The 20,096-nt window shown below is 37.1% G+C and overlaps 1 protein-coding gene across 1 annotated transcript in view; it reads right to left on the reverse strand.

The window, feature by feature from the left end:
* Positions 1 to 5,909: 5,909 nt before the first annotated feature.
* The window catches only part of GUCY1A2 (guanylate cyclase 1 soluble subunit alpha 2), a 332,065-nt gene continuing 317,878 nt past the window's right edge, over positions 5,910 to 20,096 (reverse strand). The window contains exon 8 of the mRNA XM_004470863.4: positions 5,910 to 19,370. Within this exon, the coding sequence (XP_004470920.2) occupies positions 19,163 to 19,370 (208 nt within the window). The 3' untranslated portion in view covers positions 5,910 to 19,162. The remainder of the gene's footprint in view (positions 19,371 to 20,096) is intronic.

Consider the following 20,096-nt stretch of genomic DNA (forward strand, 5'->3'; position numbering starts at 1 on the left):
ATGCGCACAAGGAGTGCCTTGCCACGCAAGGGTGTCCCTGCATAGGGGAGCCCCACGCGCAAGGAGTGCACCACATAAGGAGAGCCGCCCAGCGCGAAACAAAGTTCAGCCTGCCCAGGAATGGCACACACGGAGAGCTGACACAACAAGATGATGCAACAAAAAAGAAACACAGATTCCTGTGCCCCTGACAACAACAGAAGCAGACAAAGAAGAACACGCAGCAAACAAACACAAAGAACCGACAACTGTGGGGGGGGGGAGGGGAGAGAAATAAATAAAATAATAATTTAAAGAAATAGTAACCAAGAAAGAGCTGGAGTAGTAATACTAAAATTGAACAAAATAGGTTTTTAAATATAGAACTGTTGTAAGAGATGAAGGTCATTATATATTAATAAAAGGGACAATTCAATAAAAAGAAATAGCTATAATAAATATTTCTGCACCTAACATGGTTGCTCCAAAAATACATGAGGCAAACTGAAGAGAAAAATAGATTCCTCTAAAATAATAGTTGGGGATTTCAACACACCACTGTCATCATTGGATAGAACTTCTGGACAGAAGATCAATAAGGAAGCAGAGAGCTCACATAATATGATAAATGAAATATACTGAACAGACATATATAGAACAATACACCTAAAAGAGCAGGATATGTATTCTTTTCTAGTGCTCATAGCTCTTTCTCCAGGATAGACCATTATGTTGGGTCACAAAACAAGCCTCAAAAAATTTATAAAGATTGAAATTATACAAAACACTTTATCTGAGTACAATGGAATGAAGTTGGAAATAATGTGGAGAACTGGAAAATTCACAAATATATGGATGTTAACACACTATTAAACAATCAGTGGGTCAAAGACGAAATTATAAGGGAAATCAGCAAATATCTAGAGAAAATGGAAATAAGAACAAAATATTTCAAAACCTATGGGATGCCACAAAGGCAGTGCTCAGAGTGAAATTTATACCCCTAAATGCTTACATTAAAAAATTAAGAGCTAAAATCAAAGACATACCCACAAACCTCGAGGAAATAGAAAACTGTAAACTAAAGCCAAAGTAAGCAGAAATAAGTAACAAAGATTAAAACAGAAATAAATGAAGTGGAGAACAGCAACAAAAAATAAGAGAATCGACAAAAGCAAAAATTGGTTCTTTGAGAAAAATCAACAAAATCGACAAACCCTTAGCAAGACTGACAAAGGAAAAAGAAGACACAAATTTAAAAAATTAGAAATGAGAAGGGAGACATAACTACTGACCCCACAGAGATAAAAAAAATCATTAAGAGGATACTATGAACAATTGTACACCAAGAAACTAGACAATATTGACAAGATGGACAAATTTCCTAGAAGACATGAAGAACCTACACTGACCTTAGAAGAAAGGAAAACCTCAACAAACCTGTCACAAGAGATTGAAACAATCATCAAAAACCTCCCCAAAATGAAATGCACAGGGCCAGATGGCTTCACATGTGAATTCTAGCAATCATTCAAAGAAGATTTAATACCAATCTTGCTCAGAGTCTTCCAAAACATTGAACAGGAAGGAATGCTACCAAACTCATTCTCTGAAGCCAACATCATCTTAATACCAAAGCCATATAAAAATACTATGAAAAAAAATTACAGACCAATTTCTCTAATGAACATACATGCAAAAATCTCAACAAAATACTTGTTAATGAAATCCAAAAGCACATTTAAAGAATTATATACCACAAAAAAATGGGTTTTATCCCAGGTATATAAGGGTGGTTCAACATAAGAAAATAAATCAGTGTAATACACCACTTTAATAAATCCAAGAAGAAAAATCACATTGTCATCTCAATTGATGCAGAAAAGGTGTTTGACAAAATGCAGCATCCTTTCTTGTTAAAGCACTTGGAAAGATAGGAATAGAAGGAAATTTTCTCAATATGAGAAAGTGTGCATATGAAAAATACACAGCTAACACTGTACTTGATGATGAAAGACTAAAAGTTTTCCTCCTGAGAAAGGGAACAAGACAAGGATGCCCACTGTCACCACTGTTATTCAATATTCTATTAAAATTTCTAGCTAAAGCAATTAGGCAAGAAAAAGAAAGAAAAGTCACTCAAGTAGGAAAAGAAGAAGTAAAAACTTTGCTAATCATTGAAGATATGATCCTATACTTGGAAAATCATGAAAACCCAGAAGAAAGCTACTGGAACTAATAAACAAGTTCAGCAAAGTGATGAGATAAAGATTAACGTGCAAAAACCAGTAGTGCTTCTTTGTACGACTAATAAGCAACCTGTGGAGGAAGTCTGGAAGAAAATTCCATTTACAATAGTGATTAAGAGAATTAAATATTTAAGAATAAACTTAACCAAGGACATAAAGGATGTGTGATGAGAAACTACAAAATATTGCTGAAAGCAATCAAAGATAACCTAAACGAATGATAGGATATTCCATGTGCATGAATGGGAAGACTAAATAACGTAAGATGTCAGTTCTACCCAAATTGATTTACAGATTTAATGCAATCCCAATACAAATTCCAGCAGTTCTTTTTGCAGAAATGGAAAAGTCAATCATCAAACTTTTTTTAGAAGTATAAGGGGCCCCGGATAGCCAAAAATATCTTTAAAAAGAAGAAAAAAGTTTGGAGGACTATCACTCCTTGACTTTAAAGCATATTTCTTATATAGTGGTAAAAACAACATAGTACTGATGTAAAGATAGACACAATTGAACAAAGAAATAAAATATATAGTTCAGAAATAGACCCTCACATCCATGGTCAAATGATTTTTGACAATGCTGCCAAACCCACTCATCTGGGTCAGAACAGTCTATTAAACAAACAGTGTTGGGAGAACTGGATATCCATATATAAACAAAGAGGACCCTTATCTCACACCTTATACTAAAATGAAATGGATCAAACATCTAAATATAAGGGATAGAACCATAAAAATCCTAGAATAAAATGCAGGGAAACATCTTTAAGATCCTGTGGTAAGTGGTGGTTTCTTAAACCTTATATCCAAAGGGTGTGCAATGAAAGAAAAAAATAGATAAATAGGACCTCCTTAAAATGAAACACAAAAATGACTTTGTAAAGAAGGTAGAAAGGCACCCTACGTATTGGGAGAAAATATTTGGCTACCAGATATCCAATAAAGGTTTGATTTCCATATTATATAAAGAGATCATACACCTTGACAATAAAAAGACAAACCAATTAATGAATGAACAAAATACTTAGACAGTTTTCCAAAGAGGAAATATGAATAGACAAGAAAGCACATGAAAAGATGCTCAACATGACCAGCTATTAGGGAATGCAGATCAAAACTGCAATGAGATAATCATTTCACACCTTATAGAATGCCCGTTACTAAAAAGATGGAAAACTGCAAGTGCCGGAGAGGATGTGGAGAAATCTGAATACTTCTCCATAGTTGGTGGGAATGTAGAATAGTGTTGCTTTTGTAGAAGGCAGTTTGGCAGTTCCTTGGGAAACTAAATATAGATCTGTCATATAACCCTGCAATCCTGCTAGTAGGAATATATTCAGAAGAACTAAGAACAAGAATGTGAACAGACATTTGCACACTGATGTTCGTAGTGGCATTATTCACAATTGCTAAAAGATGGAAACAACCCAAGTCTCCATCAGCCGATAAATAGATAAACCAAAATGTGGTATATACATACAATGGAATACTATTCAGCTGTAAGAAGAAATGAAGTTGGGATGCATATGACAACACAGAACAGGGTTTCTTAACAAAGGGTCTGTGAGTGTGAATTGAAATTCAAAAAAACATTATTCTTGTGGGAACATGTTGGTTGTGGGTATGATATATTTATTAAATAATGCACAGTATAGTGAGAACTTAGTAAGGGGTCTGTGGTTTTCACCTGACTGGAAAAGGGGTCTGTGGAACAAAAAAGGTTACGAGCCCCTGACATAGATGAACCTTGAGAACATTATGTTGAATGAAATAAGCCAGACACAAAAGGACAAGTATCATACGGTCTCACTGGTATGAACTAAACACAATGAGTAAACGCACGGAGTTAAACTCTAGAGTATAGGTTACTAGGAGATAGAATGTGGGTTGAGAAGGGGGGCCTGAAGCTTAACGTCCATAGAATTTTTAATAAGGTTGATTGTAATGTGTGGAAATGGATAGAATTGATGGTAGCACATCATAATGGATGTAACTAACACATCTGATTTAAAATGTCGTTGTGGGGAAGCGGACTTGGCCCAGTGGTTAGGGTGTCTGCCTATCACATGGGAGGTCCACAGTTCAAACCCCGGGCCTCCATGACCCATGTGGAGCTGGCCCATGCGCAGTGCTGATGCGTGCAAGGAGTGCCCTGCCACGCAGAGGTGTCCCCCACGTAGGGGAGCCCCACGCGCAAGGAGTGCGCCCAGTAAGGAGAGCTGCCCAGTGTGAAGGAAAGTGCAGCCTGCCCAGGAGTGGCACACATGGAGAGCTGACCCAACAAGATGATACAATAAAAAGAAACATAGATTCCCGGTGCTGCTGATAAAGATAGAAGCGGTCACAGAAGAACACACAGCGAATGGACACAGAGAGCAGACAACTGGGGGGGCAGAGGGAGGAAGGGGAGAGAAATTTTAAAAATTAAAAATAAAATGTCATTGTGGCTGAAAGGGGTAGTCTAGGGATGGAAATGTCAATTGAAAGGAAGCTAGAGGTTAAACTAGGGAGTGTATAACTGTGATTTCGGTGATGGATAAGGATTGTGGTTAATAGTACAGATGCAATAATGTTCTATTACAAGGTGTTAGGAATATGGAGACAAATGGGAAAACACAATATAACTTATTGACAACAGTTCACAGTAATATTGTAATATTCTTGCGTCCATGGCAAAGAAGATACTATATCAATTCTGCGGCCCAACAACAAGCCTATATAAGGGGGTCTGGGAATTTTCCTTTTGTAGTAAAGAAAACGTTCTAAAATTGAGGTGATAATGGCATGATTCTGTGCTGAAATCGATAGCCACTGAGTGCACGCTTTGGATGGATGGTACGCAGTATGGGACTGTATATCCCTGTGGTAGATGATGGACTGTGGTTATCAGTACAAATATGAGAATGTTCTGTCATGAACTGTAACAAATACACAATACTAATACATAGTGTTAACAGTAGGGCGGTTTGTCGGAAAATACACCAGCTGTAAGATACGGACTCTAGTTAGCAGTAATATTTTGAAGATATCCTTTATTTGTAACAAATGTTCTACAACAATACAAGGTGGTGGTGGTGGGCCAATGTATGGGAATCCTGTATGGTATGCATGACTGTTTGGTAATCTCACAACTGCTCTAATAAAAAGTCTTCTACATGCTATGTGCTGCAACTAATCTGTTAGATGGGGCACTAAAGGCATCCAGTGGACAGTCAGTTGAGTTCATGATGACAGTAATGTCCCCTTTTTCTCTGTCTTTCCTTTCCCTGAAGGAACTGACTGGCCGTAAGATAGGTGCCTTACTGTTTGATACAGGTTTAGATTGTATAAAGCTACAGAAATGTGATTTGTGCTCTTTGGTTTTATAGTAGAATTAAAAAGATATCTCCTGCTATAAAAATAATTCAAAACTGGCCCTGCCTAATATTGTGTCACTAACACCACCTTTAGTCTTTCATTCATTTGTTCCCCCATTATTTGATTTTCTATTCAATTATATTCTTATTCACTGTAATTCACACTGTGAAACTATATACTAAAAACATTCTACAGACTTGTTTTTTTTGTTATCATTTATTGATTTAAATATTTTATAAGTGACATTTTGGGCTTATAAGGTAAATAAATGCGTGAGTTGAACAGATAGTTTGTAAGGAATTATGTAAATATAACACACAACTGTCATTTCCACTTGCTTTATAAAAATCTCAGGTTTCCATCACTTTTCATATATAAATTCAACAAGTTCTGCAGTCTGTAAATACATAGACATTTTGCATAATGGGGCATGCTATTTACAATGTGTGTGACCAAGAATTACAAATAAAAATCAAAATGAGTAAAAAGTGGTGTTACATGAAAGGCAACAAAGTTACAGTGGCTGTTTATAATACTGTAAGTGCTTAAATACTTTTACATAAACTATTATTCCTAAAATTCTAGTGACATGAGGCATATTGTATCATTTAAATCTGGAAAAGCTTCCCTAAACCTGTGCTGCTAGATAAAGGAAAATATTTTAAAATATATGAAACACCAAGTAAAATTTATTAATGGTACAGGTTGAAGAGATGCATTCATTTTTTTAGAAAACAAAAAAAAAATAGTTTGACATTTCAAAATATATGCAATTTAACCATGCCATACAGATATTAGTATATTTATCTGGTATTATTTGATGACATTGCAATTTAAATTTGCGGTAACTAGATTTTTAAAAGAAATTCACAAAGTACAGTCGGATAGCAAAATGGCAGATGTACAATATTATTTACATTGCAAGCCAAATAAAAAACTTAGACCCATGAAATTGCAACAAACAAATCGGCCAAAACATTAAAATAATTTAGGTAGCTGGTTAAGTAAAAACCACCCCATGCAGAGGAAGCTAAGGGAGGCCTAGCACATGGCAACTATGTGTTTGTGTTTTTATTATATGAGTTGGGAAATCAATTTATTATATAATGCCAAGATGTTTGATGGAAATGCATTGGCTGTTTATGCATTAAAATGAGCAGGTTTAAATTAGATACCTAAAGTACTGTTTGGGAAAAAAACCCTTTGGTTTTGTAAAATGGCTACTCACAGATGAACAGTAGAATTCAGGTAGGTTGACTGTGAAATGAAGACCATATGCTATTTCTGGAATGTTCTTAGAACATTTTCAAAACAATGAAACAGTTTTGTCACTTGGCAAGCAAAGTTATAATGTGGCTATAGGAGGATGTTTATAAACCTTTAAACTTTCTTCAAATCAAAACACTCGAGGATTTTTTCTTTTTAACAAAGAAAAATCTTATCCATTGCTAAGAAAAATTAGAAAATATATCTCCTGATGGGCCATTTTTCTACTTGAACCTAAGATGACTTTCCTAGAACCTGACATGATGATGTGAATCATGCATAGCTGGAGTAATTTTTCTTACCTCTAAATCAGGGGTTGATGAGGTTGAATTTAAGTTAAAAAAAAAAAAAAAGCATTCTGCTTGTGTGGACATGTTAGTGTGGGTGTGATATATTTATTAGTGTAGTGTGATTTTCACCTGACTGGCAAAGGGATCCATGGAAAAAAAAGGGTAAAAACCCCTGCTCTAAATTCTAAAAGGAGACAATGAATTAGGTTAAGTTGTAATTTTGCAACTCTGGACCTTAGATATCAATTCAGGAGGGGGCAGCTAAATAGGGGGGAAAAAAGGGACTGAGTATCACAGCTGTTCCAATTTCATCCTAATTTCTTCTCCTTCCTCAATCATCTTCTATTTTTACATTCATTGTTAAACATATTTCCCTAAAGAAATAAAAATGGTAAAGGGATTGCAAGTCATATTTCTTCATTTGAACAAGCATTATGATTGTCTATCATTTCAAGATAAAGGCTTTTTTTTTTCACACTGAAAATCACAGGAAGAAAATTATCTGCATTTTCACAGGTGGAAATCTGCATGGTAGTGGCCTGTTGTCTCACAATTTCAAAATAAAACAGCCAATCAGGAATAAATCAAATTAGATTAACATAATATTCCTTTTTAAATTTTTGGATTTTTTCCCCCTGCAGTTTTCATACCTTTTCCTTTGCCTGACTACCTGATCTGTTACAATTCTAAAAAGTCCAAATGAGAACTCAGAAAGCTCAACCAAACCTCAAAGGGAACTGGACTTATTGAAGCATGTTTCTTGAGAAGAAAAAGATGTATTGTTTCTATATGAACTCAGACAAACGTACATCATGGAGACATGTTCAGTGGTTTTAATATATTACTAGGACACTAATACCAAAAACATAAAAAGAAAATTGTAAGTTTTAGAGATTAAATATTCTTTTTATCTTGTTCAAGACTTGTTCAAGCAAAGTCTGTATAAATATTATAGTATTGGGAGGAGGTACCTAAAATGGAAGGACACACTCTTCTGTCTTCCTCATTGGTACTCTTTTAAATGAGATATTTGATTTCTTTTTTTATGAATCAGATACTCTGCTACAAATAATTCCATTTTCCCTGAAAAAAAAAATGGTTTTGGATTGGGATTTGTAAATAAATGATTGATCCCTTGATAAAGTATTATCCAAACTATCTTTTTGTACTTAAGAATATGGTAATATGTTAATTCTGTGAAAAAGTCAAAATTGTGGTATTATAAATGGTTTATGAATATAGGCTAAAACCTCAAAGGCATAAAGCTAGAAAATATGGAATACATTGTATATTGCTTCTTAAATACACTAGGCTCATAAAATTGATGGCAAATATTTCAAACTCTAAAAAACAAAACAAAACAAAAACCACCTCAAAACGTCAAACTAAGTTACAGGGTAAACAGGAAAAAAGACAGCACATGAGTTATCTCTAGATAAAGAGCCAGTAAAATCAAAGAGCATTTGGTGTATTCTCCTTATTGGGAAGTTGCTTTCAGAAACAATTTCCCTACAAATAGAACAAGCTTCCTTTCTATTTCAAACTTTCGTAGTGAGGCACCAAAGTAAAAAATTGACTATCTGAAAACAAACGGGTTTTCTAAATGAAGGAGTTTATAGGGCATAAAAGAGGAAGTTATCCAAAAAGGTTGACACTGATACTTCTTGAGAAAGTGTCGTATATTCAGTGAAAAAGAACTATGCTTACATTTTTATAGGCTCATGTTTCTTTTCACTGGTGAAGCTTTTGGAAGCCCAGGTCCCAATGTGCTCTGTCACCTCTGTCCTTAGCAATGTCCAAGTGCCCACTTTCTTTTCCTTTCTTCACTACTCCAAAAAGTGTTCAATCATGTGAAAGTGAAAAAGGGATGCCCTAGTCCAGATAATAAAATACTATTATGCACCCTGTATGGGGGTGGAGGGGAATAGAAGGAAGGATGAAAAAATCAGAGGATGGTGAGAAGCTTTAAGAGCCTACTTAGTTTACAGCACACAATACCCATACACACAGCCCATTCATTTGACATCTACCAGGAGTTTTATTTAGAAATAATACTGAACTCTATTGATCAGTTAGAGCCACACTTGATATTTGGATTCTTGCATGGTTTCTCATTAGCATGATGACTATACGAAGGAATAATTAGATCTTGAGGCAAATATTGATTAAAGACCTAGTACCGAATTTTTCCAACAGGAAAGAAAAGCTATACTGGTAGATATATATGATGTAAGAAGTCCTGTCCCATTAAATAGATTTATTTTGATGAGCATATTTCTTATGTTTGTTTTATTAAAAATTGACACGGACATAATTGATATTTTATGACATTGGTTAAATATGAATACCACATTCAAAACTCTAGTCTTACTATCTATATTTGAACCTTTCCTATGTTAACAGAGCTGTACTACAAAAAATTTTGTTTTTTTTTTTCTGTTTCCCGTCATCTCTATTTGTGCCCCTTTCTTCCTTCTCGTTGCATTCCAGCTGAAGCCTCCTACAGTCATGTAGTAGTTTCCATTTTAGGGGATTTTTCAGACAAAAAAGGGGATGGCTCTTAAGCACCAAAAGAAAAAGCCATAAGTACCCGTTATTCTAGGTCACTGAGTTACATAGCAACTCAAGAGGTGGATTTTATAAGTGCTCAGTGAAACACTTGAAACAAATTTAAAAGATACAGCAGTAATTCTGGCTGCCATCCACCAATAATTATCTTTAAACAAGAGCAAAAATTAAATAATTTTTAAAATTGTCCTCAAATACTTTAGATAATTACACAGTCCTCTAGACCTTATCTAGACCTTCTTGGCTTGAGTTAATTTCTTTTTCATGAGAAGTCTTTCTACTCAAAGAATACAAAAGCATTTTATCTGAAAGTCCAAGTTAAAGTTAAGCTTTGGTTTTAAGACAATAATTTACACCAATAAAATGTGGGAAGGGGTTTCACGTTGTTTTTTTTTTTTTTGGCCTCACTTCAACTATGGAGACCTTAAGATGCTAAAAATCAAGGCTATTTCAAGTAGTTACAATAAAATATATTGCTACAGATCACCCCAGAAACTGTAAGTACTCTTTTGCTAACCTTCAAAGTAAAGTGATAGTGACTTTAAAGGAATACTTTCTGAAAAGCAATAAAAGGAGAATTTCTCTAGGAATTGAGGTTTCACTGGATATGGACATGCATAGTTTCTTGTTAGAGATGATGTAGAAATAATTGTATTTATTGTTTAAATGATTTGAGCATATATTGGCTTTGACTTATACACTGAATTTGGTGAAGGTTGAGATGTTGCTCTATATACTAATCTGGACCAGTTAGAATACAGTATTATCCGGCTGTTATCCTTAACCCTTATATTATTCAAATCAGTTTGGTGTTTAAAGGAATGTTGCTAAATTTGCAAACCATGGCTCAATGCCCCTAGTTATAATTTTGTGTCTTATCTATGACATCTTCCATGTCTTTTCTCCTGCAACAAATGGAAAATGGGGAGAAAAAGCCTTTTAACCATAAGTCATAGGTAAATTATCACCTAGGGATAAAGGCTTAAGGATCCCAACAGCAAAATTAATTTTCCTCCTAATTGCTGAAGAACTTGATACGTTTAAAAACTTCCCCAAAGTTTCTAGCATTCACGGCTTTAGCGATGACAACTAAATTGACTCTTCCTGGACACAAATCTTACTCCTAAATTATTTTCTAATTGATAATTCTGACTAAGAATGTTCAAGTTTATTTCCCCCTTTTAAAGGTTTGGTTCTGACCAATTTGGCTTTAATTAACCAGTGACATGTAAGTGAAATCTTTGCTAAAAGTCCACCTAACCACTTTCCATTTTAGAAGACTGGGAGTATAACTTCACCTGTTACACAGAACACCACCAGGTGCTGTGGGGTAGCTTTCTCCTTGTCCAGACTGTCTGGAGCAGCCCCGTAAGTGGGACAGGCTCGGGATCACAGAGGCTTCCACCCTCAGGGGAGCATTTGTTTTACCAGCAGTCAAAGCGCCATTTAAGAGCAGTTTGGAGAAGAGGATGGAACATAGTTTAACCCCAGAAATGACTTAGGGATTTTAGGAAACACAAAGATTCCCCACTCTTGCGATTATATTTCACTAATGGGGAAAGACATCGTTTCTATAATATCAGGACAAAAAAGGAAGCATAAAACCAAATTGTATTTTTTCTCATTACGAGCTCAGCTAGGCATTTTATAAAAGGGGAAAAAAAGTTTTAAATATCACTTGCACACTGTGATAGTCTGTCCTTCAGTGCTAATTTTAGCTGGTTTCTCTGTGACATATGGCAGGGCAGGTATTTGGCCTTCTTTGTTTCTTCAATCCAGATACACTTTCATTTACCTTCATCGTTTTAACCAAGACTAGTTCTATCTGCCACCGTAAGAGAGTCTCTATTTATAGCTTAGTAAGCCTCTAATCCCAGTTTTACTGAGACGTATAACTGCTGGAAGGTTGGCACTGCCTCATAAGAAAACTGAAAAGGGCTGTACAGGGGTTTCTCTCTTTTCTTTTTTAAAATAAGAGTGACCAGTAGTCAAAGCATTTGGCTTTCATTTAACCAGAGGTGTCTGTTATGGAAAGTGCCCTTTCTTTTGAGGCTCTCTAATCCTTCCTGAAGAGAGAAATCTCTTGCTCCCCCACATCTCGATCTCCTGCTCGCCTCGCCCCCTCCAGTCCCTGACTGGAGTCTGATGTGGAAGTGCCAGGCAGCCCAAGGAGAGGCACCGGCGACAGACCCGAGGTGACACAAAGAGGCCGTTTTGTACATTTCTGATTTTCAGCCCAGTGAATACCTTCTTGCCCCATTTATATTTAATGATATTTAATAAATCACAGTAAAAATATTACATAGTTAGTGGTTCTCTCCTCTATCTCCAGTAGTGAGAAGGTAATGGGAAAATTGAATATAAACTGGTTCCTTTATTATTAAACTATATGTCAAATGACTCAGAAATGAGCTACCACGTGGGCTTTACATTTAGTTTCTCTTCTCTGCTTTGAAATACTCAGCAACAGAACTCATATCTAACAAGAATAATTGTATGAGCAACTGCACAGGTTAACTGGGAAGACAAATTCAGTGAAATTTAATGGATTCAATTGAGTATTACTTTATCAACAATCAAAAGCACGTTCATTAACAGTTACGCACCCAATGATCTACAAAAACATAATTGCCAAAAACTTGTTTCACTGAATAAGTAGTTTGCTTACTTTTTTTATAGGGAAATTTTCCAAATGGTGGGTGGGAGCATACTAAAGTTTGTACTACGTGTAATGGGAAGGTAAAACACCAGCATATCCACCCACCACTCCAACTGTGTTCAGATTCATGGTTAGAGAAGAGTTCACCCAGGGGGCAACAATAAGAGTTGTCATTTTGTTTGGAGGCTGAGGGATGGATCCTAGCTTTGCATGATTTTGCTAAATAAGAATCTGATCTTGGACAATGCTCAGTGTGATATGAGTTTGTTTGCCAGTTGCTTTTAATTAATCCCAGTACTATTCTAAATGATGGGATGGAGGGGTAAATTTAACTGTTAAAGGACTGATTATTATTAACTGTGCCACATTCAGATAAAATGCAATTTAAGAAGTAGGACTAAAGTATGAATTATTCATTTTGAAATATGAAAGCTTTAGGACAATCATCAAAATAGCAGAAAAGGACAGGTTTTTTCCCAATATGACTACATAATCATTTTCACGCATTTATTAATTATACTTCATATGACTTTCCGCCAAATATATTTGGAAGCCAAAATACTATTATGCTTACTAAACATTGTTGTAACTCTCACAGACAACAGTGGTAATAAGTTTCTTTTATCTTTACTCTTTTATCTTCTAATACCTTGCCAAACCGTAGCCAACATTTGATATAGGTAACTTGTCCCAAGGCCCATCTATTTGAGAAAATTTACTTTCTCAGACTCTTCCAACTATGATCTACATTTACTCATGTATCTATCCTCAGGTATTCCTTACAATCACACACTACAAAAACCTGAAGATCTGGAGGACATTACATATACATACAAAGCTCTCAAGTGGATTAGAAATCATGTGATAAGTATTTTAAAATTATACATTAGAAACCATCTGGAAGTATATTAACTACTGTATAACATGCTTGCAAATCCATAACTTCTGAGATCAAATAAACATGTCCTTTGTTCAGTTTTTTTTTTTAATCTGAGGTATTTGCTATTCATTTCTTCCATTGTAGAATGATGAATATCTTTAAAAAGTCTACACCAGCTATATTATTGCTTAAAATGTGTCTCTCTTTCCCCGAAGTGAAGTGCACAGAAGTGCAAGTTTCAAATGGCATCATCACCATGGCTTAAATTATTGCTTGAAAGGATGTTACAAGGTATTGCTAGGAAATCATTTTTAGAAGAATGTACAATTCAGTGTGAAAAGTACATGGTGAGACTAAGTATTTTCAGACCGTAAAAATCAGAGCATTCAGAAGTAAGGCTCTCACTTACCATTTGCTTTGTGGCCAAAAGCTCATGGTTTTAGCCTTGGTGGTGAGGATCAGCAAATATTGTGATATACTGCTCTGGCAGTAACGAAGAAAACGGTATTGTATGTCGTGTGCCTAATAGCCCTATAGTGAGCAATATTCATCCCTCATGCTTATCCATGTTGACGTCTGTCTCTAATAAGTTTGAAGACTTGTGCTCAAAAAGCAGACCATAAATTTGAAACAAAAGCCAAAATTAAAGTTTGTGAAAGAATGGTAAGAAACCCAGAGCATTTAACTGTTCAAAATAACTACAAATGAAACAGTATTTTGCTATCTTAGTCAACCTGTACTTCCTCATTGAAATTGGAATCCCCAAATCTGTCTATCAGCATTACCGAGAATGGTTTTCTAAACACAGATTCCTGGGCCTCACCTGTGACTGCCTGCATTCAAATCCGAGGGCAAAGCCCAGTAATTTTGTATTTCTCAAACTACCTAGGTAATTCTTACGAAGCCAGCCAGATACTGTTCTAAGCTGATGAGCTGGACCATTGGACTAGATTATTTCTTAATAAGGATAGAATGAGGCACTTGGATGAAGCTATGATCTGGTCACAACATGTTACAAAGAAAGACAAACTCCTTTTCTAACTCCCAGTCTTTTCACAAATGTCACTCCTCTAATCATGTCACATCTATATTCGACAACACACATTCATGCACATACACAAACCAAGAATATTTGTCACTTTATAAAACTGTCTTACAACATGAGATTAGCTATATTATAAATGTATAAATGACTAATGTGACAGGACGGAAAGAAGGAAAGAAGGAACAAGGGAAGGAAGGAAACAGAAAGGTGGCAGGGCAATAATGCTTCAGGTGCAATTATCTGAATCAAGTGTGAGGAAGGAATTTTGCACACTATCTTGATATATTGTGACAGGATTATGTAAATCTGTATATAATAGTGTCTGCTCTTCATTCACCACCACAAGGATCCTGCAAACAGTGCCCAGCTGGGGTCATTTACCCATTTGACAATAAAATTTGTTTGACCCTATTAACACAATTTACGATAAATCAGCTTGTTTTGTATTAGGAATATTCATGTCAAGATCACTCAGTCTAAAACATGTTAAACATTAGTAATTTAGTTTCATGTGTCACGATTTTCAGGCTGTATCGAAAGGTATGCTTACAGAAGTATCTAAAATGGCATACTTTTCTTTTTTTTTTAGTTCAAGATCGATCCTCTAGTAATAGACATAACCAGGCTACAAATATGAGGCTTGGTTCTTGGGTTTGAGTTTCTAGGTATCGTTGGTTAAAAGGCATCAGATGCCACCCAATTTGTAGAATTAATTTCAAAGGAGCATTCAGTGAAGTGACATGAAGTGCCTGGAATCAGACGGTATTTTGAAGAGAGAAGCGGGGCGCTGTGGCCGCAAGCAATGCCCAGCACACCCGGGCGGGGCTGTCGCTTCCCAAGGGCCCTGGACTCTGCCCTCGTCTTCCGACCTGCCAGGCCAGGCTTTGGCAACTCTCCGTGCCTGGGCCAGGTTTAGAGATACAGGGAGTGGTCCTCGATGGGCCAGGTTTCTAGTGACAGGGTGGCGTAAGAGAGGGTCTCGGATGGGCTAAATCGTGCGCCAAACGCAGGACACCACAGAAGCCAGTGGTGGGAGTGTCAGTATCTGCTCTAGTCATCTACAGCCCCTGCCCGCTGTGGTTCAGGAGCCCAGGGAGCCCTCAAGAAATAGATTTAAGGATGGACATTGGTACCTTACCAACTTCAAGTGCATTATCTCCATCGGAAACAACATGATTCTGGACAAAATGCAGTCTGGTGGTATTCTAAATTCTCTGTGGTTTTTTCTTTTGTATTGATCAATTTAATTTTGCTTTATTGCTGGCACTCTTAAGAATAATTTGTGAATGAGACTTTGTGGAAGCTGTCAGTTCTGCCTCGCTTCCTTTTTCCTAGAGAGGCACACACTGTCACCATCGGACATGGTGCACCACCACCAGTCACCCCTTGGCAAGAGGAGGGAGTGTGAACCCCTGGAGCAAGCACTGTTCTGCTGAGTCCATGGAGCCACTCTCCATCCTCAAGCACTAGTGCTGGTCTCAGAGGCACAATGGGGCAAGTTCACTGGGCTCCACACGTTAATTGGGCACTAAAAGGGAAACCAAAATAATGAAAAATAAGAGTTGAATGTAGAGACAGATTTTAGACAGTTGGATGACCTATATTGGAAACTTCTTTTTCTTCCCCTTCTCTACACCACAGCCCAAAGCCAAGAGACTCAAGGCCATGTTTTCCTGAGGCACTGAGCACTATTCTCTTTATTATGGCCAGCGTTACCTATTAATTAAGGTTTACATGGGAATTACCGAGTCATATGTTGCAGGTGCATATTGGTGGATTCAGATTTTGTTGGAAAATGGATGTGTTTGCAAATTTCAGCATTCTCAGGTGATACTGATGCCAATGCGAACCTTTGGTACTGATGGCTGGTTTTAAAGTGTCTTCTCCAAATTAGCTGCTTGAAAGAACACTACAACAGGGGAGTTACAGATTCCAAATTATATCTGAACATATTATTTTTCAAGTGAGTAAAATCTATTTTTGCGATTTAATATCGCTTGGTTTCTAAGGGAGCATCCATTCAAATTCTTTTTCATCTGCCACACTAGCCTGCAGGATGCTTGTACTAATTTATAGGTAATTGAGAACACTGTGTAGATATTAGTCCAATGAAACACCAAAAGCGCCCCATTGTTAGTCACAATTCCTAATGGAGGACTTGTGGACTGGATTGTGTAGGCAAACTGCCTTAAAATGAAAATTGAGCGCTTTTTCAGTTTCTAAACTCTGAGTGTGGTGAGAAAATACAGACATTTTATACAGTGCCTTGAAAGCACACATAGCAATGCTGTCACTGTAATAAGTGACTATACTCGGTTGGCAAAATGGCAACAGATTAGACCACTGCCTCGGACGACTGCTTTAAAGATGCACTTAGATCATGCTGTAATGAAAACTGAGTTTACATCCTGTGATCTAGAAGAGATTTGTGGCATATTCTTTAACATTTGTGACAGCGTAAATGGCTACTTCTTTAAGTAAAATCATATGCACTAATAAAGCGTTTGTGATTCTTCTGAAAAATTGAGAAGTGGCGCTATATACAACTCTAATAACCTACCACGAATTAGTGAATAATGGAGTAGATCTCCAAGGATGGTTTAAAATATAATTCCCATAGATATTATTAAGTATAGAGAGAATAACCACAGTTGCTTAGACAAATTCTAACAAAAAGCAGAAAAATAGATTGGATGATGCTTAGAAGTCTCTTTCAGGCTATGGTTACAAAGCACACTGTTGATCACCAAAATGTGTACTGATTTGATATATCATAAGCTCTAATGTACTGCTCAGGATAAGTGTAAACGACTTGAATGCGCTTGTTCTCTCCCCATTCTCCTGGGCTAAGGAGCCTGACAGCACAGCTAAGGCATCTCCTACTCTCTACCTGAGGTTTGGGGTATACTCCCAGCCTGCTTCACCCCTACGCCCCAAAGGAAGGGGCCAGTCTCCTGGTCCCCTGAAGAGGCTCCTGTGTGACTAATTTCTCCCGTGGCAGTAGCCTGTCCTTAGCCTACACGCCCTCCCATGAGCACCCTGGCCCCCTCTCCTCCAGGCGGTGAAAACAGACTTAGGCCCAGTGAGGGAGGGGGGGCCAGGGCTCAGGGAGCGCAGGCCTTACGCTGTGTTCTCTACGTGGAGGGTGCTGCACCGGTGTCCTCAAGCCCCAGGTGGGAAGAGAGCTCAGTAACTATACGGGTGATCACCATGATCACCAACAGATGGCAGACCTAAAAATGCTTGCTAAAAATTGGTCATTAAGCCTCACAGACTACACTGAAAAATAGCTGATTATTACTCCTTAGCTGAGTCATGACCACATCAAAATGCAGCCCAAACCCCTGACCTGAACAAGAAATACACTGCATTCAGCAGACGTTAGCTACCTAGGAGTAGAAAATGGCCACGCCGCGGTGTCAAGGAAACAGAGTCTTCTAGCTCACTCATTTCAGTAGAATCTTAGGTTTTATATGTGATCCAAATATGGAGACTCTGGCGATACCCTGTGCTCCTAGCTTCAGGGCAGTCTATATGAATACTGTCATGCGTATTGACTAATGGGCACAGGTCTTCATTTTATTAGAACATGCAATGGAAGCCTATCAGTAACTATGGTGATTACTAGGTCTGAAGGGCTAGACCATCTTCAGCTTTCATGAAGATGATTTACTTGAATTTAAAAGCCATATCAACAAAATTGCAGAAGAATATTTTTTAAAGCCTCACAGCCATAAAATACAGAGCTTTCCTTGCTTTATGTTATGCGAGAGGAAAAACATTCTTGGCAAAATGGGACACCTTTTTCTCTCTAATGTCATTATCCAGGAATTTGCTTCCCAAAAAAGTGGCAGTTTACCCTTAGGAATCATCACTCAGGAAGGGTGGGGATACTAACATGTCATTTATTGGGATGCTGTTTATTAGAGCGCAAGTTAGCATGTGGAACACTATTTACATTTGAAAGTGCTAAGGTGAAAAGGGCCCAATTGTAGCATGTTACTTTAACTGGTATATTGTTAGGCGATGGCAAAAAGACCTTTCCTTAATCTTGGTTACAGATATAGCTGCTATGAGGGAATTCCATTTCCTCTGGATTCCATGCTACGGTAATGAAATTTAAAAGATATATTTATTAAGCAGACAGACAATGCTTTCTTGACATCTGAAATCCTTGGCTATATATATTTTCAGTCCAAGCACTAATCTCTCTAAATAAATGAAACTTTATTGGGATAATAGGTCAGAGTTACATAATAAACCAACTATACAGTAGCAGATTCTGAAAATCTAAGGTCGTGTGAAATGTAATTATCCAGAAGAAGAGATATGTATAAAAATAGGTAATATCCCTAAAATAATTTGCTGAGTTACAATTCTTTCTGCTGGGAGGTTTATCACACTGCCATGATATATCTATATATATGAAATGTCTGTTCAGAAAAAAAAAATAGAAAATATTCATTACCTACCAACTCACTAAATGTAGGAATATATAATCAAAACTGGCTCTCAAAAGTGGTACAAATACCTGCGTGTGTGACAAACAAAAAACACGGAATCTGTGTGTATCAGTTGATCTGGAAAAGGGGCCCCTACTTGTAATTAAAAAATACATATGACTAAAAACACTCACATGGATGGGTACATGTTATTTTCCCCCGCCCTCTAGTTTTGTTAATTAGACAGTCCTCACCCACCTTTTTTTTTGTTGTTGTTGCTGTTTATGATTATTGCCTGACAGAACCCAGAGATTCTGCTGCTTGTTCTAAAGCAGTAGAGGAGAACCCTTCTCCTGGCACGCTCCCGAGGAGACCCACGTCCTGGACTTGTGCTTTTTGGAGGAGTCTTTGATCTGCCGCAGGTCTCAGAGGCTCGTCTCTCGGAGGAACATGGTGCCAATGTTGTAGGAAACCTTCTTTATCCTCGATGAAGACAGAGAGTGCTTTGGCTGCTTGGGACCAGTCCTCACCTCCAGGAAATAGCAGATCCCAGGGATTTCCTTCGGGAAGTTGTCGGGCAGCTCTTCACGGGACCGAGGGATGAAGGTGAACGTTTCTTCTCGTTTTAATAATCTAAGAAGCAGTAAAGAGAAACAAAGTGAATCAACAGGGGAAATGCAAGTCAGTGGACAGAAATTTTAACGACTCGGGAAGCCGGTGTAACTGGGAGCTCACGCGTTAACGCCCCTATTTCCTTGTACAGATGTGGCCTTCCGAGGACTCAAATGCAAGGAAACGTTACTTCTCAGGAAAGGCCCCTCGTGTCCAAGTAATAATAATAATGACAAAGCTGTTCCTGGCACTACTTGAAAATATATGTTCAACTCTGATGTTTTTCTAAACATCACTACTTGAAAACATTTGTTCAACTTTGATTCCCCCCCCCCCCAAATAAAAGGGGTAAGGAAACTGTAATAGGGATTTCTAGTCAAACACACAGGATTCACCCCTTCTGTTTTTAAATTTGTCCAAATTCTAGAATTTTTTTTGTTTTTGTACATGGTCAATAAAGTTTAAATGTGTGTCCTACATGTCAAACACATGAATGAAATATTTAGCTTTGTAGAACAACATTCATAACTCCAAGTGTCTGTATCTGTTAACCGATTTCTAGCAATGTAAATTTTATACTCATTAGCTTTATTGATCAAATGGCTTAATTCTCCTCTTCCCATCATACTTTAAAAACTATTTTCTAGCACACTGCCACTAGAGGAGATTTCTTTTTTAACCTTGTCCAGTCCCATGAAAGGTTTGATATCCATACCTAAAAATGTGGCTAAAGAATTCAATTTATTT

Source organism: Dasypus novemcinctus, chromosome 27, assembly GCF_030445035.2.
Source record: "Dasypus novemcinctus isolate mDasNov1 chromosome 27, mDasNov1.1.hap2, whole genome shotgun sequence".
NCBI lineage: Eukaryota > Metazoa > Chordata > Mammalia > Cingulata > Dasypodidae > Dasypus > Dasypus novemcinctus.